This window comes from Melospiza georgiana, chromosome 6, assembly GCF_028018845.1.
Source record: "Melospiza georgiana isolate bMelGeo1 chromosome 6, bMelGeo1.pri, whole genome shotgun sequence".
Taxonomy (NCBI): domain Eukaryota; kingdom Metazoa; phylum Chordata; class Aves; order Passeriformes; family Passerellidae; genus Melospiza; species Melospiza georgiana.
Genome location: NC_080435.1, coordinates 546132 through 567056, shown reverse-complemented (window position 1 = coordinate 567056; position 20925 = coordinate 546132). Strand labels below are relative to the sequence as shown.

Sequence of the window (20925 nt, the reverse complement as noted above, 5' to 3'; positions counted from 1 at the left end):
GCACAGATACAGATAGCAACCCTCCTGCTCCACTCATCGTGCAGAGCAGACCATGCAATGTATGAACACAAGACTTTCAGATCTGGTGCCTAATTCCTGAGTGAGTCAGTCATGCCAGTTCTGTGAGAGTGCAGGCATTGTGCTGCAGCTTGCCCATCCATGTAATCACAGACATATTGTCTCATTTATACTGAATGTGAACTTAAAACTCTACCTGTCTGTTAGGTGACCTAAAACTATTGCAGCCCTGACATTTTAGTTCTCGTTCCGTTTCAAGCAGTCTTTCCTTTGCACTCACTGTTGTCTCTGTGGGTAGTTTCTGAAAAGCACAATCTCGTAACACCCGTTTGCTCCTTGTGGTTTTCCTGTACTTCAGCCCTTTGCTGCATGCTGAACATTTATCTGTGATTACTGTCTGCTTGTGAAAGTAGTTTTCTTTAAAGCATACTTTAAAAGGACAAGGTGAAGAATCTTGACAAGTTCAAAGAAACTTACTAAATCCAACCATTTAATCTTAAAAGAAAGAGGAAATTCTGCTAAAGCAGAATGTACCTTTTCTTCCTTCAACATGATTGAAGGAAGTCACCAGCTTCTGATGGCTCCAAGGTTGTGGATTTCTACAAGTCATTAATAGCAAATGTTTTAATAAAAATGTATTTAAAGTGTATAAATTACTGTGTAAAATGTGTTTTTCTCCATTTCCTCTTTGGTTTCAGTGCATTTCATTTCTTGCTAGTTCAAGAGCTTATCAGTTTGGGAGTGAGGAACAGTCTTCAGGGGGTCCAGATGGGTGCCCTTCTTAAATACAGAGATGAAAAGACATACATAGCTTGCTTGAAATCAGACAGAAGAAAGATTCCAGAAAAAAAATGGTCCTTTTGTGGCAGAGGTGGAGAATTACTACAGCATGCATTTTTTTTAAGTGCCAATAAAAAGTAATTTAATGAAGTGTGTTTTTCTAAAATTAGTGAAAGAAGAGATGCCATTGAGAAAATCTTGAAAACCTAAACATCAAAGTAGGAGTTGTAGTTTCCTTATCAATTTTGGCTAGCTTTAACATTCATGTCTTGCTTACATATAGGTACTGCTCAAAATCTCTGTGATTTCTGAATGTGCATAAATGTTTACTCAGATCTGAACTCCTTTGAAGAAAGCAAACTTGGTTTTGTCCTTTTCAACTCTCATGTTGAATGAAACACCAGTGATAAACTTAAAGCACTAAATTGTATATAATTTCCTGTAAAGGAAAGGGTTTGTGATGGCTTTTACTGTTGAAACAAAAATATTTCTTTCTCTCAAAAAGAATACCTGTAAACACTTGATTGTACTTTTTTTAGCAGATTATATGCAAAGATACTGAAATCCTTCGCCAAGAAATTATCTACAGTAGTTTTTCATACCTCAAGAATTACCTGAGAATGTTCTTAGTTCATCTTTTAGCAATTCATCCATGTGGAAAATATCCACAAAAGCACATATTTTTATGGAAAAAACCCCAACCTGTGTAACAACCAACCTGTTTAATCTGTGTAAAATTCACAGACCAGCCTGTACGCTAGAATTGCCATCTGAAAATTCAGAAAATTCTTTATGCAAGATGGAATATTTGACTTGTTTCATTTTAAACTCCTTTTAAGACAGTAGTAGCTTTGAGCCATTACTTCTGCTGCTTGGATTGTTGTTTAAATTATTGACCTGGTCAAAATGTTTTCCACTGTCCAATTTGAAAAAAAAAATCAAGCCTTGTTATAACATCACATTAAAGTTACACAGAAGCGAGTTAAGGGGATTTTTCTGGGGTCTTTTTTACATAATCACTTTTTCCTTTGCAAGACAGGAGTCTGATTATTGCCCTAACCTTTAGAGAAATTAATACAATGAATATTAGCTGTGGTTGTCCTAACCTGAGTACTGGAACTGTTACAGTCTGCCTAAGAAATATTACCTATGGTAAATAAAAAGTACTTCAGGTGAGTACAGAGAAAGATATAAAAAATAATCAAAGGTAAATAACTAATGACTGTTAAAAAATCGTGATTTTTTTTTCCCTCCAACATCTTTGAGACAATGAAATTAAAGTGTTTTGGCTACCTATTTGTTTATTGAAAGGTTTTTCAGAATAGGAGTGTGAAGGTAAGCAATAGTAATTGGGAACAAGTTCCCTGTATGTCCTCTGTTGTTTGTGTCTCTTTTGATTGGATCAGGAAGAAAAGGATAAATAAATTCTGTTACTATGACAACTGTGAGTATCAAGACAGCTTGTCTAAATGTGATTTCATCATGTTATAACCTATTTTTTAGGATGAAAAGCACATCTTGGAGTGTTTTTCTTCCTGTCCACTTTCTAGACAAAAAGAGTTTTTTCCATTACAATTTTTTTTTTTAATAAAAAAATTGTTATACTTCAAGGAACTATGTAGTTTATCTTGGAACAAAATTGACCTGTTTTGCTGTTCCTGGAAAAGCAAATAAAGAAAGTTGATCCTGGATTCGGCTTTTCTAGTTCAAGCTTCAGTACACCTGACACCTATAAGAACATTTGAAATTATGGAATATTTAATGTTTTTAATAAAGTTCAGTCCTTATTGGAGAGGAAGACTCTTATGTGCTGATTTACAGGATTTGAGGTGAGCTCTATGAACGTCTTCATCTCTGGGTCTCCCAGGACACATAGCAGATGATAAGATCAACTGTGGTTTGAGATATCCCTGCTCATCCATTTTTACTCACTCTCAGGTGTGACAGCCTCATTGGAAACCTTCACTGGTTCTACATGGACAAACAGCAGCAAGAAGCCCATTCCTGCCCCAATTTCAAAGGAGTTTTATGTCCATTTGTAAGCAGATCCAGAGCCAGGTGGTTTCCTCTCAAAGGCTCTTGTGAGGTTGTAGTCAGTCTGTAATAGGAAAGTTGGTAACAAGACAAACTCTGCCAGCTGTTCAGCATATGCATTATACTGTAGAAAAACAATAAATATTGGGGCAGTTACACCTAGCTGCTTGCCATACCTCACTATGCATAGTGAATGTAATTCCTAATAGCCCCATATTTTAGTTTAGCCAGTTTGGAATGATACTGTCCATTCCACTGTTTTCTCATGGTCATTACTGGCCCATGTAAACTTGCACATGTAAACATGCATTCTTCTAGGGTTTTTTCCGGTTTTGTGTTTTTTTTTTTTTTTTTTTTGTTTTGTTTTTTTTTTTTTTTGCTTCAGATCATGATCTGCACCATCTGGAAAGCACCACAGGTTCCAAACACCACTATGGTATTGCTTTAGCAATCAGAAGACGTTAAAATTTTAATGTACCAGAGCTCAGCATGCTTAGGGAGGAGGTAAAACTACACAGGGTTTCCTAGTGCATTTTCTGTTTGTCTTCAGTTCTTAACTGGGAACCACATTGCATTGTGACTACACTAAATACCAGGAAAAATGGTTCTCTTAGTGGCACATGTGACAGTAAAATGCAATATACTCTAATCATCAACCAAAGCTCTACTGCAGACCTCAATACATAACACCACTAGATAAATAAGATTTATTTTGGCACAAAAATTTGTCAGTCAAACCCTTCATTTAAACGAGATGCACTTAGTTTCTTCAGAGGAAACTGTTTCTTGTGAATTTTGACTGCCAATGAAAACCTGACTTTAACACGCATGGGTATCAAAGGAAGCAGTGGGAGCCTGGAGTTGTCTCTGCCGCTTTTTAAGTTAATCGGACCATGGGCATTAATCCTCACACTTTGTTTAAATGCAGGAAAGATAAAAAGGGATGGGATCAGGAAGGCAATCGCGCTCCCCTTATTAATAATGAATTCCTTTTTAGCAGTGAGCATTCACGTAAAAACAGTGACAACAGTAACAATCTGAAGTTTCACCGGGTATACTGAAAAGCGATTCCGCTGTCCCCGTGCGCTAGCGTGGCACAGTGAGCGCCGAGGCCCAGCCCGGGCACGGAGAGAGCACCGCTAACTCCCGGCACGGCGCTCGGTGCCACACGGCTGCGGCACCGGGGGCTCGGAGCAGGAGGCGCAACACGGGAGGGCAGAGCTCCAGCGGGGCACAGGGGAGCTCGGCCACGTCTGGATCCCCGCGAACGGAGCGGGAGCGAGCGGGACCAGAGGGGAACCGGAGCGGGGCCACAGGGGAACCGGAGCGGGAGCGGAGCGGGGCCAGAGGGGAACCGGAGCGGGAGCGGAGCGGGACCGGAGGGGAACCCGAGCGGGACCAGAGGGGAACCGGAGCGGGGCCAGAGGGGAACCGGAGCGGGGCCAGAGGGGAACCGGAGCGGGGCCAGAGGGGAACCGGAGCGGGAGCCAGCGGGACCAGCCGGCCGCCGACGGGACAGCCGCAGCTATCGCGAGACTTCCCGGCCTGGTCGTCACGGCAACGGCAGCGGCGCCCACGCTGCTGCCCTCCCGCGGTGAGGACGGGGCCCCTGCCCCGCTGCCTGCCTGCCTTCCTGCTCGCCTGCCTCACTGCCTCCCTGCCTTCCTCTCTGCCCCGCTGCCTCCCTGCCTCCCTGCCTCCCTGCCTCCCTGCCTTCCTGCCTGCCTCTCTGCCCCGCTGCCTTCCTGCCTCTCTGCCCCGCTGCCTCCGTGTCTGCCTCCCTGCCTGCCTCCCTGCCTCTCTGCCTCGCTGCTTTCCTGCTTTCCTGCCTCCCTGCCTTCCTCTCTGCCTCTCTGCCTTCGTCCTTCGCTCCCTGCCTGCCTCCCTGCCTGCCTCTCTGCTTTCTTTCCTCCCTGCCTCTCTCCCTTCCTCCCTGCCTTCCCCTCTGCTTTCTTTCTTCCCTCCCTGCCTGCCTGCCTCCCTGCCTCCTTCTCTCCCTGCCTCCCTTATACTGAAATAGACTCGCATTCATTTGAGCCCTCTGAGAATTTCCAGCACGCGTCACGATGCGCTGAGACCTCGAATTCCTGTGAATTCACGCAGTTTTGTTGTTGTTTTCTTTTTCAGAGAAACGTGTGTGTCTGTAGTTTAAACTGCAGCCGCGATAATTCCTCTGTTCTGAGATTATTTGTAAGATGGGTGCTATTCAAAGTGTCTTTGATAATAAGCACGTTTGAATGCTTCGGTTGGCTTGATATAAATGTATATTTGTATGTATATTAAAAAGAAAAGCGCATACTTGAGTGGCAAGCCAGTCTGAACTGGAAAAACCTTGCGATATGGAGTTGCTAGAAAGCATTTGAAATTTACCTGTATATCTGAAATATAGCAGGGCTTGTAGTTCCTTATTATTAAACTGTTCATTTGAAAGGTTGTTTTTGCTGGATTTTCCCCCAGCTTTAGGTAACAGTGGATATTACAAGTAGGAGCTTGGATGAAATTTCAAGGCCTGCATCTAGCTCGACCTAATCGTAGATCTTTAAATACATCTATGGAGTTAACAACACCAGAACCATGTTTGCAAGAGGTAATTTTTCTCTCCTTCAGCAGGTTAAAATCTCCATGCCTAATTCTTTGTAGTAGAATGCTAAAGAAGTAGTCTGCTTTTTTAGTACCCTAGCCTGACAACCCCATATCTGACAGTCTGGGGAACGATGAGCTGGAGAATCAATATGAAATCTAAGTAAAAGAGCTCTTTCCTAGCATCAGAACCAGACCTGAAAATTGTTCTGTTATTTAAGAAGTACTCTGCAGTGTTGTACGGAATTGTTGTTGTTCTTTGTGATAGCATGTGAGTATTGTGGTTATCTTCCTCACCCAAAGCATCCCTGTTTTCATGGTGGCAATAATTTGCATTCCATAGGCAGATTCACCCATCAGTTTGGCTGATGGTTACCAGGGTGGCAGTCTGGAAGATGGCTGTCCAGCAGAAAACAAAGGTGATGACAGAGATAAATCTGGTGTCCCGGAAGGAAGAAGTGATCAGCAAACAGTGCAGAGCATGAACATCTCTCTTCACAAGTGTCTGTGGAATCCAATCGAGTTGTCAGGTGGGAATGACTAAAACTTTCTTGTATTGTGTCTAGACCAAATATCAAGTTTTTATAGTTTGGGTAAAATTCTGCTGATTGAGGGAATAGAGGTTGCAAATAGGCGAAATTCTGGAAAAGAAGATGTCAAAATCCGTACCTTCATTTTTCTTCACTATTTGAAATCCATCTTTGAAAGAAATGTGTTATTCCTCTTGTACAGTACAATAAATGTCTTGTGGCACCATAAACTGTGATCTGGCTTAAAAGATAATTAAAACTCATGTGTGTGTGTTCCATGGAATCATGTTAGAAAATGTTTTCATTAAGATGTTTTTATCAAACTTTTCAGAGTAATCGTGATCATTTGTTAGAAACATTGTATCCTAATAGGGGTCCACCTGTCCTAAAACCTGGAATTTATGGTTATAAATTACAGTATTTAACAAATGAACAATCTTAATACTAATAAAGTACTTTCAATGTAAGTATGCGGTGTATAACTTTAGTTGAAGCACTTGCAGAAGGGTTTCATGGCATTCTTCTGTCATTCTATAAATGGGAATGGATTAATGTTCTGGGCTGGCCAACTGTTTACAAATAGAGATGCAAATGCCAGTGAGTGAAGCAGATGTTTCGACACCGTCTTGAAATTTAGTTAAGATTTCATGACAGAATTGGGGTCAAAAGAAATCCCTTGATTCCTGCTCCTGTTTTTAACATGAGTTCTGGTGTACTACTATATGCTATTTTTAAAATTAATTCATTGCAAGGGCTCTGTGGTGATCCCTAATTGAGAAAAATGTATCTGGTTTATTGTGAAAGGCTTTTCCCTGTGTTTTTCAGGATGTGCCTCTACTTCAGATTCTCGAGATGAAAACACTGAAACACATATGTTGAAATTCTGTGAACCTACCCTGGGACAACCAAGTAATGCAAAGTCAGATACTACTTCACAAACTTTGAAATCCTGTGAAATTTCCCCAGAAAAAACAGGTAATGCAAAATCAGATAGTACTTTTCAAGTGTATAAAATGAGCAGTGCAATAAAACCTTTTCCTTTTCTTATTAATGCTTCTGAGTTTGTAATGGTCATGTATTTGTATGTATATTCTGCATATATACTGCAAATTGAATGTGTATATGAATTGTGCTTTTCAAGAGGTATTGGATGAATTCTTTATTTAGAGATTGCTTTATTAATGGATATTAATTTTCTTTAATGCTATAGTAGAATTTGACTTTTCTGTAGATTCAATCAGTTTAATAAGGCAGAATTCAGTGGTTATCATATCCAGTGCAGCAGTGTTGGTCACCAAACATGACATTAATATCTACAGAACAGAAATTTAATAGAACTCAGCCTAAAGCTTCACTCAGTAGTTTAAGGTTTATATCAATCTGCTGAGTTCAGGCCAGTTGAAATAAGTGCTCTTTTTTTTACCATCTGTCCTTTGGTCCATCCGTCATCTGTAGCTCACTTAGATTTTTATAGCTCTCCCCTTGTTGTATCTCTGATCTTTTTATGGCATAAAGCAGACCAATGCATCACAGTAAATGGTTGGGTCAATGGCTATGTAAAGTGTTTGACCTCAAAAGATTAGAAAATGAAATAGAGTGTTGCAGGGTTCCAAAATGTGTAAATCTGTGGGGTTAGGGGCAATGCTACAAGTGTTTCCTCTACTCTTGATGTGGAAGCCAGAAAAGAGGACAGAACATGAGGATGCTATAGGAAGGGGATAAGGTAAAAGTTATAATTACAATCTGCATATTTAGGGAAAAAAAGGAGACAGTGTAGAAATCTACTTTAATTAAGTAATGGTAGTTTCCATAATGTTTTACAGTTTTTCATTTTTATAGCAATATTTTTCCAGAACCAGTATCGGAATCTGTTTTTGCTAAGACACAAGACTGAAACTTCTCTAATATTTAAAGGCAGAGATATTAGAGGCTCTCTTAACCCTCCTTCAAAAGTCTCTCTTTTGAATTATTAATTTCAAAATGTATTCTACAAGTCAGGCTGAAAAAATTGTTTTATATTTTCAAAGTCAGTGATTTTTTTGCTGATACTGTGGAGATATTGTCACTCTGTCATTATAAATATGAATCAAATTACTTGCCCAAAATAGGTGACTTTTCCTCTCTCACACCTCCATATCCAACTGACACAGCTCAGAGTTTGATTCAGCACTCTTTTGCAAAGACTTCTGTATTTTTCCCTGCTCCAAACAGGTTTAGAAATTAACATGTGTTTCAGAATATTGTATTCTTGTCTATGGGTGTTGCCAAATTACTTGAACTGCTTTTTAGTGTTTGTTTGTTTGTTTTTTTGACATGCTTCAAGCCAACATTAATTTTAAATATTTTCTCCAGCAGACTCTTCCGACTTGGAATGTTCTGAAGACATGGACATAAATGCTCGGATTCAAGCAGCTGTAAAGAAAATGGATGAACTTGACACCATACTTGAAAAACAGTGTTTAAAGGAAAAAGCAGTTAAAAAGCAAGGCAGAGAAATCAGGGCAATGCTCTGGGAAGAACTTCAGGTTAGAAGTGTTCTGCTTATTTTGTGACTGATATATCTTAGAGTACTGTCTTAGAGAATTATCATATTTCAGAGAAGCCTTATTATCAAATAACTAACAGTTGGCTAACTAAAATTAAGAAATGGATCTTAAAAAGTAAGATTGGATAGTTTTTATTACATTGGCTAGGCAGGCTTTGAAAGAAGGAGATGGTCCTTAAAAATTGATAAGACAAATTGCCAAGTGCACAGCTGTCTGGGTGTAGTTTATTAGCATAGTTATGCTTGAGTTCTCTGCTTGCAGGGAGAGTAAGGTGTGTCAGGAGGTAACAGCAGTGAACCCAGGCTGAAAAGCATTTATTCTGCTCAAGGGGGATCCTTCCCAGGCCCAGCTGTTTCAGTACTGTTTGTTGTTGAAGAAATTAAAGATGCTGCCTGAAGAAGACATAAGAATGCTACAATACAAATTCCTTTACCCTATCCCTGTGCTGCCTTCTAGCAGTTAAATGCCTTGAAACAAGTTAGTATTTCCTCTGCTTTACATGAATAGAAATGTGAGTTGCTAAAAAATATGATTGGTTTGACTGCATTTCATAATTTCACTGGATTTGGATTTGGAGCCACACAGACGTTACAGAATTCTTTGTCTGGTGAAGGGGTCTCCACATAAAAGACAGTGTGTAACAGAGACTTTAAAGTTTCACCATACTTTTGTCATAATTCAGGAGATATTCAAATAGCCTCAAGAAGAAAATGAATTGAGAAGAGTAATTTTTAATAGGGTCTGAAGTTCATTAGATCTGATAAGCAGACAATGTATTTCCCTTTAAAGAATTTACTTTAAATACATGACTGTATCTCTGCATACACAGTTTATTTTTTTTGAATAGTGTATCAGAACCACAGGAAGCAATGAGGAGGTGGAAAACACAAACCAGTTTTTGGCTGTGTTATCACCATGGCATAATACAGCTGGTAAGTAAAGAGAAACAGATTGTGATACATCCTATCATTTTTCTTTTTGGGGAGATAATAGGGATGTGGGATCTGAATGGTTATTGCTGAGCAAAAATCTCAGCTTGAATATTGGAAGTACATGCATAATAACGGTAGCAGTGTGTGGTTAAAATATTTAAACACAACTTACTATTTACAATGTAACCTGCTTTTATTTCTGTGCTAAAGTTTGGGTTACTAAGGGAAGGAAACAATTTGATAGGGGTGATATTTAGGCAGCCTCCAGTAGATGTCAGGGTATATTAAAATAACAGTAGACAAACATGGCTATATAACTGCTAACTCCTTTATCTCAAAAGTAACTCCTGCAGAGACCATGTGCATCATGTGGTTTCTGGTGTACTGCACTGACAAAACTGCATAGTTTAGATTTATTTCTTTCCTCCAGCTTGATCTTTATATTTTCTGTATCATGGTAGAGCCTTACTTTTCAGGTCTTATTTATTTAATTAAACAAATGTCTTAATGGCTGCCCTGGTTGATACTGCAATGGAATACATTTAATATATTACCTGGATTTGATAGAGTTCATTAAGTAAATTATATATGAGAGCTATTATAGTTTTTAATGTAGCTATGAAATCAAGCACAAGTTCGGGTACAAAATCATTAATAATTTAAGTGTTCCAAGCCTTTCAGCCACAACAAAACCTTCTGACACACTCTCAGCAGAAATGTAAATCAGGGGTTAATTAAACAGCCCTAAATTCCTTACCCTGTGCTCTGTTTAACAAAATCATTTGTTCAGTTGAGTCCATTACACTGCATTATTAATGGTTATTGTATGTTTTTTTCACATGAAAATCACATGTAATTAGTTTGGTTCTTTGGAATATGACTCCTTTTCTGTAAGTGCTAAGTGTATAGACTGTGACTTACTGCCCTAGCTGGTATTTCCAGTTGGCTCATATGAACACTTCGATTGATTTGTTTTTTGAGTAACTGAAACAACTAGGATGCTTGAATGCTGTTTTTCTAGACTATGCCCTTGACCTAAGCTGCTTGTATGTCTAATAATTCATGCACAGGCAGACACCAGCTGTGGAAACCTGGATGCCTTGCTCTCATTCAGAGTTTTAGATGACTTGCCACATGGTGTCTGCAGAGGCATTTGAACTTTAGGGCCTTGGGCTGTGTTTCTGAGAATGTGAATTGTCTTCCATGGGCAGTAGTTGTTAAGAACATGAATACAGCCATAAGAAACTGCATAAATATGACTCACACTTTACACTTTCCCCCTTCTTTATTTCTTGATAAATACAGTGCTTATGTCATTTATCCAAGTGAATTTCTTTACTTTCCAATTGTATGATACACATGATGCTAGATCTTCTATAAATACATTTCAATTAAATTTTACTGGAGAAAATTCCTTACAGATCTCTCCCATGCTAAAGAGGATGAAATATGCACTTCAGTATTTCACACATACATGAATCCTGAGGATGATAATTGCCATAAAGCCCAAGAAAACCAGGGTAAGCTTTATTAATGGTAGAGTTTGTATTTTTAGCAATGGCAAAACGACATATGCAATGGGTGGGTAATGAAGACTCAGCCTTTTTGGGAGGGCCAGTGAAATGTGAAAAAGGAAAGTTACTGGAAGAGTGACAGGTCTTACCTTTTTTGCAAATGAAGGAAGAGAACAGCTATGTGACTTATCTAAGACATTTTACTCAACATGCTAAGAAAATTTTTTAGTGTTGGGTTTATAAAGCCATTTTTCTTTCATTTCAAAAGGAAGAGGTGGGTAACTGATATATTGTAAAATGTGTCATTGATTCTTCATGGAAATTCTTTAAAAACTTTGCTGTTACTCTAAGGTATCTTAGTTTTATTAATAGGCTTATATTCAAGAAACTATGTGGAAATGACAAGTGGTGCTGAATCTGACTGCAACTGTTCTGTATTTTCTGGTTTTCAGCAGAAATTGTTTGGATTTTTGTCAAACATAAATCTTCAGGCAACTTATTTTATATTTTGCTATCCTGATTATTGTAAAGTCTGCATTGCTTTTATGAAATAAGTACTTTCTGGCAAAACTCACACACGTGCTGATTCTTTTAGGGACCATGTTTTATCATGCATTGTACAGACATTTCGAATGCTGTTAGTGGTGTACTGTGTCCTGTCATGTCAAAATAAATGGAATTGTACTTGTATGCCTCTGTTATTTTGCTATTTGAAATTCAAATTTGTGTGGTTAGTAACTTTTCACATGTGTTGGGATATAAGAATAGTAGCTTCACCTGCCATTGCTATCAGCTGCAGTTGTTTATTTCTTTGTCAGCTACCATTCTGTGTAAACAGAAGGAATCTATCTGCCTGGTGACTGGCTGAGATGACAAAGATGTGACATAAGTGTATTCCTTAAGGCTGAAGCGTCGATGGCAGCAATATCTCTGCAGTTTGTAGAATGTGACTGCATGTTTTAATTTTTGAACATGGAACTCAGCTCCTTTGTCATTTTAGCACTTGTCTTAGTTACCCAGTATGTGACCTTATCATTGTGGGCTGGAGCTTTTAATTTCTCTGTCTTTCTACCATGTATTTTCATTCCTCCCTTAAAGTAAAGCTTGACCCCCAGCTTCTCTCTCCAGAATTCCTGAGTTGTGCTGGAGAGCCCTTGGCATAACAATGGCAGGTTTCATTACCAGCATTTAATACAGCACTGACTTCTGGAGCTTCCAGTGCAGGCATGGTTGGGAGTTGCTATCACTTGCACTATTTTGAGATGTTCTGCACATTCCTGCTTTGGGAATGCATGAAGTAGAGATCACTTACAGCTTGTGAGCAATATATATTGCTTTAAATGACTTTTACTATTATTGCTGGAGGCTTTTCATGTGGTGTCTGAATAGCTAAGAATTACTGGTTTTGTTGCTTTTGGATTTCTTTTGTTGCTTTGGATTTCTTCTTTTATGTCATAGCTGTCATAAAGGCAGACCAAGAACAAGAGGAGCTTGTGAAGAAGAATGTGTGCACTAGTTTTATGCTGTTACTTCATCAGTCTCATCAAGATTTATACCAAATCTTTGAAATATGTGCCAAATCTACCAAAATGCATATGGAAAATTTCTTTAGCTGCAATCTCTCATTTAATTACCCTTGGCAGTCTTCAGTGTATTCTTTGTCTCAGTGATCCATGTCTGTCCCTTCTTTGTTCAATGTTCTGAGATGTTCTGTGTGATAGCTCCCTCTCAAAAATGCTGTTCTACCATCAAGTGGAAGATATAGTTTAGCAGTAAGGCATATCTTGCATGTTGGCATTTGATGTGTTCTGCTCCTTTCAGGATGCAACTTTATATCAATGTCATCTTTATGTTGATGCTTACATTCCTGTATGATCCATTTCCTTGACACATGATGTTGCATGGTAATGGTAAATTTTGTAGGGAAATAACCCACCCATTTTTCAAATTTCTGCTTTCCATAAAAGCAAAAAGTACCATGCCTGCTTTTGAAACAGTTCTTGAGATTTAGAAGTTGATTATATTTGCTTAGACTTGTTATTTAATGTGACAAATATTTGCTGTTTGTAAAGGAATTGTTATTTTAAGCATGGTGAAAGTCTCTGAAAAACAGAATCATGCCTTTTTTTTTGGTCATGGATAGAAACCTATTGTTGTTTGAAAATCATGTGTGTGTTTAATAGATTTACAGCTCTATGATGAGTTTTAGTTTTTAACAATATTTGTTTTATAAGCTGTGTTATAATAATATCAACTATATCATCTGTTTTTCAGCTGTTTTATTTAGAAAAATGTACTTGATATGTCTCCAGATAGTTCTGTGGTTTTCAAAAAAATTATTGTCTGGTTTTGTAATGATGAGAAAACTGCAGTGATGAGAGGGTTTAAAGGAATGCTGTGGCTTTTAAGGCCACCATGTTTAACATTTTTGAGGTCTGAAATCCAAAAGTATTTTAGCCTTTGTAACTTTGAGTGATTTCATATTATAAAAAGTTGAAAATGAAATTAGATTTTGGCAATAGTATGTTTTCAATACAATAATGCATAATATTATTTACACAAATAATGAAAGCATCATACAAAAAGTTTGCTTATTGACTCTATATGTTTGCTAAAGGTTTGAGTGGGACTGATGTTATTACAGTTCTTGTAGAATCAAAATAGGAATGATTTTAATGTAGCAACTTTTCTTCCTCAAACATCAGATTATCCAAGTGAATTAGAAACAGAAAAACCAGCAGAAAAAGCGCATAGCAAAAATAAAACCAGCCAGCATTTCATTAAAAAGAACATTGAGGTAAGCATTGAAGCATAAAACCAATAACATTTTAAAAATGTTAAGTAGAAATCAGTCAATAAGTACTTTTGGAGACAGTTTTCTCTTAAAATCAGGAACTTTAGAAGCGAATTAGGCATAAATGAAGAAATTACCTTTCTGTTAAAACTGCTATTTATGGCAGAGTACTGTGTTAGGTAGTTCTCAACTTGGATGCATATTGGTTAGGATAATACTGCTTCTATGCATTTGATAAATAATACTGGAAGCTGAATCGTTGTGTTTGTGCCTGGACATAGTTTTTTTTAAGGGCAATATCCTAAGACTTTTAAAAAATTTATTTACTGTTAAATAAACTTAACTTTATTTTGTGTTAACCTGATGCATAAATAAGGGATAGATGTACATGTGTTCATGTGTAGACTGGATGGGACCATGTTTTGTCAGAAAATGCATCCCTTGATTTTCTGCTTCTTTTTTTCCAGTGAGGACCTAGTAGGTATCATGATTTTTCATCCAGTGAAAAGTATTTGCCTCCCCACTATGTCAAAGACTAAGATAAGATTATACATTTATTATATGTAGGCTATATTTTTCTGTCAGAGTGATAATTTGTATTGTTGAAATGAACAAGATTTGGCTGTTAATTTCATAGAGTTTAAAAGCTTGTTTTGGAGGTGTTTGAGTTAGTGGAGTTCTTAAGCATGGGTTTCTTTCTTGTTGTAAATATTTCAGCTAGCAAGGGATTCAGGAAACCAATTTGTTATGCTTGAGGGAGAAAGGAAAAGGCTAACTGAGCTACTGAAAGATACAGAAGATGGAACTGAATTGCAAGATCTTGAGGTATGACAAATTTAGTCTGAACTGTTCTGTTGTATTTGGCTTATTTTTGCAGTAAATCTAAATTTGATCTTAGTTCTACCATCAAATACCCTACTGAGATATAACAGAAAACATGGATAGATCCTGTTGAATTTGTCTCCAAAAATGAATTATCTTTTTTTTGGTTAATTTTACTAACATCAGAACCTAAAAGAAAGGTTAGGCACAGGAGGAGAGAAACATAGAACAACACTTGGAGAAAATTACCTTTTTTTTTTTTTCATAAAATGTGAAGTTCTGGAGTATCAATCTGAATGGTTAGTGCTGTAGTCTCAGGGAGGAAGGCCAGCAACTACTTGCAAAAACCTCTCAACAACAATTTTTTGACAACTGATAAGTGGACTTCAAAATGCAATAATTGGGGAAATACACATTTATGAAGCTTCTGTGTCCATTTAGAAAGATAATGTGACATCTTTTTGTGGCTTCCAATTCAGTCTGCCTTAAAAGTACATAAAGTCTGCTTAAACATTAGATATCTATGCTTTAACATAATATTGTTAAACAGTGCACAGTCTACATACTTCAGTAAATAGCAGGAGCTGAAGTGAATAAAAATCATCCTCATGGAGAGTAACACAGAGTATTTGATTGTCCCATCAATCACTGTTTCTAGGAGATGGTCTTCAGTTTGATAAATGTCATCATTTAAAGATCTGAAGATGTTTTAAACTACCTTCTGTTAGCAAACATAGCCTTCTGACCTAGGGAATAGTGGCTTTAAAAAAATAATTTATTTTATTGATTGCAAAAGCCTTCTCTCAAAACGTGTAGTTACCAGGTTTTCTTTCTCTTTAAGCTAGTGTCTGTCATAGAATTTAGAGGCATTTATACAGAGTAACTAATGCAAATTTCAACTAACAGTATGTGCTTTTTTTTGCTTCAATTCTCAAGGCATCAAGACAATGGAAAAGTGTAACATTTGTCCCCATTTTGTATTTGGCACATGTCACTATCATGTTGGTGTGTACCTACAGAGATTTCACTGTTAATATTAGATATGAAGTAGATCATATTACAGGACACGTGTGTTGCTGTATGTTCTTGATACCATGGACAAGAATGGCAATTTGTGGTTACTCTAGTCTGTTCTAGATCATTTCTTTAGAGAAAAAAGCTCTTAACTCCCCTATCAAAGCAGAGTGAAAGAAAGGATAATAGTTACTTAGACCTGTCTAGTCTAGTGATGGATTCTTCCTCTCCCACGTTTGAATTTTTTTTTATGGGTGAGGCATTTCCTGTGGCTACTTTATAACAAAAATCATGAGGAAATTATCAGCTAATGAGTAATCTAGACAACTTCAAGCTGGCCCAGGTAACTATCCAGCTAGTGACCTCTTTCATCTTATTTTATTCTGACTTTTAAGAAGCTGTGCTATCACATTGGCTGGAGTTATGTTTTGGAGGCTGTCAGTCCAGGCAGATCTGGTTATGTTGTATGAATTCCTTTGTATTGTGTAATGTGAATTAGATAACCTCATTTGACTTGTACTGCTATATATGCCAAATATCCAAACAGCACTTCTCACTTTTTGAAAGAATGTTTTATGAGTGTTTAAAATATTTTAGAAGTACACATATTCATGCTAATTTAATTGTAAAAGCTGAAGCTGCAGGGTTATAATTGTTTCAGATGTTCCACAGAAAGCACTGACCGTGCTGTTATAAAAGTTATTGTTCTGAGTTAACACACAGGAAACATTGACAGGACAGAAGCTTATTTTCCAAGCAAAGCTATCATGAAAATACAAAAGAGAATGTGTGAGTCCATTTCATCATGGAGTAAAATGGCTGCTGGTGTAATTTGGATATTTGGAGTGTGGGATACAGACCCTGAGCTGTAGCTAATGAGCTCAGTTGCACCTTATCAGACTCCTGTAGAGTCATTCCTGTGTTTTTGCGCTGTGATTTTCATTCTCTGATTAGGAGGTTGTTAACCTGACACAAATGTAGTACTGTGCTGGATACTTATGTTTTTGTGGTCACTGTCTCACCTGAGCAGGTGTTTCCACAAAGCTGGCAAGCATCTGAGACATTTGTGAGTGACTGTGTTGGAGTCAGCTCAGGTGTGGTCAGGCTCGTTAGTTGTCTTCATCATACTTGTATGAGAAAGCATTAGAACTGATTTTGTTTCACAAACAAGATTACTCTTGACTCTCTTTTTTTCTTTCTCTTTTTTTTTTTTTTTCCATTTATAATGAAGATAATTTATGGCAGGTGTTTGGGGTATGCCTCTTTTTTCTTTTTGCAACTAATATGCTTTAGGGTAATGGGGATGAACCACAAATGACCTCATAGCAGTGGCATTGTAATTGGAAGGATGGCAGCTACTGACCTCGGAGCAGTTCCTTTGATTTCCTGTGAATGCCTTGTTTTCTTCTTTGGTGGTACCTTGCAAACATCACATTACATCTCAAACCATCCGTTTGAGATTTGGCTCCAGGTGGTTTCTGCTGTAGTATTAACCTCTGCAGTTTCATTCCAAACCAAGTTTCGGTTAGGCTTTTTCACTTTTTGATTCCTTTATCAGATGGAAAGTGGTTGTCCATTTAAGTTGCTCCTTGGTTATATTTAAAAGTGATGAATGTATGAATGTCTCTACTTGTTGTGTCCATAGCGGCTCTTGAGTGTACTGGGAACATGAATATTTGGGAGATTTTAGCTGTATACTGAGATGGATGAAAATGTACATTTTATTATTAAGTAGGGTTTATGTGAATAATAAATTCACTTGGTATGCAACTGCCCTTAAAGTCTGTTTCCTTTGCAAATGAATCTCAAGTATTTTCTGTGCCTCCATCAGGAGAATGTACCTATCTGGCAGGCACCAGGAGAAGGGTACACACCTGAACTGATGGAATTTCATCTTCTGAATGAGATAGACAATAAGCTTCACCTGCTGCTCTCTGATGGGGAGTTTCCTGCTCTTTGCAGCTCTAGCTCAAAATGTCCAAGCCAGATATATCAGGTAGGTTACAGATCTGTTTTATTTTATTTGATATTTTATTTGAAGTGTATTTTGAGATCAATACTGCTTACAGCTGTATTTGTATCTTTTGCATTTTTCTTTAGGATCCTCTATTTGTTCATAAAGTCTATGTGTTAAGGAGTGAAGTGAGAAATTTTAGCTGTAGAAAACAATGGAAAAATAATTTGTTGTTATTTTGAGTCATAGGTAATTCAAGAACTGACTTGTTTTTAAGAGTTTTTGATTTCACACTTCCAAGATACAGAAAATGGTAACTCATACATTTTATCTGCATGAGGGTGGTATTTTTCAGCATAGAAACAAAATATCCATGATAGTTTACCTTTGGGAATTAAAATTAGGTTTCTGCTTATCTCAGGATACCAAAAGTGCCTGTTCACTTATGATTTGAAGGATAAGGCAATGACTGATAAGTAATGTTAAAGACTGTAGGAGATGGATTGAAATTGTATGTCCCTTGTTTTTAATGGCCTTTGTCTTTTTGCCTTGCCAGTAATATTGAGATTTGAAGATTAAGAATCAAGGTCTCAGCCTTGAGAAGTGATTGTTTGACTTTTGTACTTAGAAGACTACAGTTTATCCCATGCCCTAGTACTGTTGCCTCTACTATAATGAGGTTTAAAATAAAACCCCCTGATTCTTATTTTTCATTTATTTGCGCAAGCTTATATACTTCTGTAATGTTTTCCTCTTATGGCCAGAACTGATGTATCAGAGAATATGTGTAAAAATGTTCACTCACAAAACTTTTTTCAGTTACCAGTGTATGAGAAACATCTCTTTAAGAGGCAAAAATACCTGTGGGTTTGGTTTTTTTCTCCTTTTGTAAGGGCACTTTAATGTCATTTTTATTGGCTTCTTTCTGAACATGAGGTTTTGTTTTGCCTCTAGCAGTATTTTCTGTAGCTCAGTTCCAGAGGAGTCAAATTTTCATGTTGATCATTTACCAGCTGGGATCTGATGTGTGAAAAAGCACCTCCCTCTTGTTGGTAATCACATACACCCTGCAGTTGTTACCCTGAGCTTCCCAGTGATTGCCTGACCTTGTGTTCAGTGTTGTCAGACATCACCTTGAAGTTAATGTGACTTGCCTGTGATAATGAATGCTTTGTCTGGAAATTGTCCAAGTTATTGTTGTTGCTTCCTTTCAGGTAATAGCCCAGAAGTATTTGAACAGAAATCTGCATTTAGGTGTATGCTAACCAAAGAGTAATGTATTATCTTTTTTGAGTAATTTTAAACCTAACAACCAAAACCAGGTAGCTAATTCCTTGTTACCTTTCATTAGTGAAAAGCAGTTCCCTTCAGTTTTGTTTTGAAGCATGTAAAAAGCTTTCAGACATTGTAGTTCTATGTTTAATTTAGAATTAGCTTAGAGTTGGATATGATGAAGCTGCACATTCTTTTCTTCCAATAATGATGTTTAGAAAAAGTTGTTTACAGATACAGTTTTTTGTATATTGTAGCTGAGGAATTTACTGTTGAATGTTGAATTGTGAAGGTTGTTTTCTTTCCAATTAGTCATGCTACTTGGAATTATTTTCCTTGTGTGTCTATTAAAATTTCTCAAGCTGCTTCTGAAAGTAAGAATGAATAGAGTACTTTTTTATTCTATGGGTGCTCATGTCCCTTTGGGTTGAATTGATTATCAAGTTAGGGGAAGGTTTTTTGCTTAGGCTTTTTACCTTTGCCACTATTGGATTTTTCTATAGAATCTATGGTTTGCAAGAGAAAGCTCTGGGATTTTTTCTGATTACAGCATAACTTTGCACTTTTGCCAATACTTTTCATTCTCAATGAACTGAATTATGTGTAAGTACTGAAACCTGACTGTATTTGGGACTGGTAGAAACTTCAGAATCTAGTCCAAACCTATTGAAGGATGTGAGAATGTGTAACCCAAATCTTTAACAAAGGTTGGGCAATTAACTCCAACTTTCAGAGAGAGGGTTTTTCCTTGTTTACCATGATACCTGGTAAACAAAAGATGTTGTCATTTTTGGCTCAATTTTTTCCTTTTCCTTCTGGCTTAATTCTGATCCCAGTATGGTTAAGAGAATCAAACTTTGAACCAGTCATTCAGTCACCCCTATTCTCAGAGTGCTTTTATTGTTGTAGTCGAAATTAAATATCCAGCTGTTAGATCTGGAGACTAAGAAATTCCTCTTAAAATGCAAAGGGTAAGAATTTTTTTGTTGAACTATGATTTGCCTGATATTTAGCTATTGTATTTGAAAATATACATAATGAAAACTATTCATTTGCAGAATTTGACATTGATGTGTTATTCTAAGCATTTCACTATTTTCTTAGTAGAAATCAGAAGAGCCGTCATCTGTCTATGAAGCAATATAAAGTTACATGGTTAACTTCTATCAATAATTTTCTTAGGAGCCTCTGGTTTATGCAAGCAGAAGCCTAGAAACAATTCCAGGTGAGAGGGTTCTGCGGGACAATAAGGAAAAACGAGATCAACAGAATCGTCTGAAAGAAATAGATTATCAGCTGGAATCCCTAGCAAGAAGTCTTGTAAGTTTCCTATTTTTTTCATATTTTTCTTCCCTTATTCTGAGAACTTTGGAATTTATCATTCCTTGTGTCTTTAAATAAAATCAAGTTTTTAAGCCTTATGTAAATTTCTGAAGGAATCCCCAAAGAAATATGCAGGCAAAAGCCCCAAATAATTATTGTTAGTCTGAGAAATCTTTTTTTTTTCAGTTGTAATGCATACTTTTATTATAGGATACTTCGAAGTCAAAGACATTATCGTCCTCTTTTCTTCCTCAGAGATGCATAGCATAAACAATAATATATAAATGCATCCTTAAAGGAATTTTAATGGCTCATGTACTTCAGTGTTCTTTGAAGGACCAAGTCTGATGAGAATATTGTATACACTAAGTTATTGTGGTAATCTTTCTTTATTATCACTAAATTGAAAGAAAAATAGCATTTTTATGTCTGTGCATTGTAGAAATTTGTTTCCTGTGTGAAGCTGATTTTAGTTTTTCACTTAGTAAGAAGAACATAAATATCTAAGTTTGTTGTGACTGACCAAAGATCCATGTAGCCTACCTTTTTCTCTTGGAGGTCTTTATTCAGCAGTAGGCTTACTCTTCACAATAATTAGAGTTAGGAAGAGTATTGCTCCTGTTATCTTCTATCACACTCAAAAAGGGATCTCCAGTGCAGATCTAAAGCTTTGTGATTCAGGTGGCAGCATAACCACAGTGGTATAATCTCAATTACTTACAACACCTTTGCTGTAGTTGCAAAAGCTCCAGCCACTCATCATAAGCAAGGTTTATTCTGGCAGTGCTGGAGTGTACCTGAATATGGGAACA

The 20925-nt window shown here is 37.2% G+C and overlaps 1 protein-coding gene across 5 annotated transcripts in view; it reads left to right on the top strand.

The window, feature by feature from the left end:
• Positions 1-4398: 4398 nt before the first annotated feature.
• FSIP1 (fibrous sheath interacting protein 1) overlaps positions 4399-20925 on the top strand; it is a 66152-nt gene continuing 49625 nt past the window's right edge. For 2 of the 5 annotated variants that reach the window (XM_058026432.1, XM_058026428.1), the window contains exons 1-10: positions 4825-5419; positions 5756-5942; positions 6768-6917; positions 8295-8467; positions 9336-9420; positions 10842-10940; positions 13640-13731; positions 14446-14553; positions 17396-17560; positions 19973-20110. In XM_058026432.1, coding sequence (XP_057882415.1) covers positions 5327-5419; positions 5756-5942; positions 6768-6917; positions 8295-8467; positions 9336-9420; positions 10842-10940; positions 13640-13731; positions 14446-14553; positions 17396-17560; positions 19973-20110 — 1290 coding nt within the window. In that variant the 5' untranslated portion in view covers positions 4825-5326. Of the gene's footprint in view, positions 4427-4824; positions 5420-5755; positions 5943-6767; positions 6918-8294; positions 8468-9335; positions 9421-10841; positions 10941-13639; positions 13732-14445; positions 14554-17395; positions 17561-19972; positions 20111-20925 lie in introns of those variants that run through there. The other 3 variants (XM_058026429.1, XM_058026430.1, XM_058026431.1) reach the window with 3 other exon arrangements.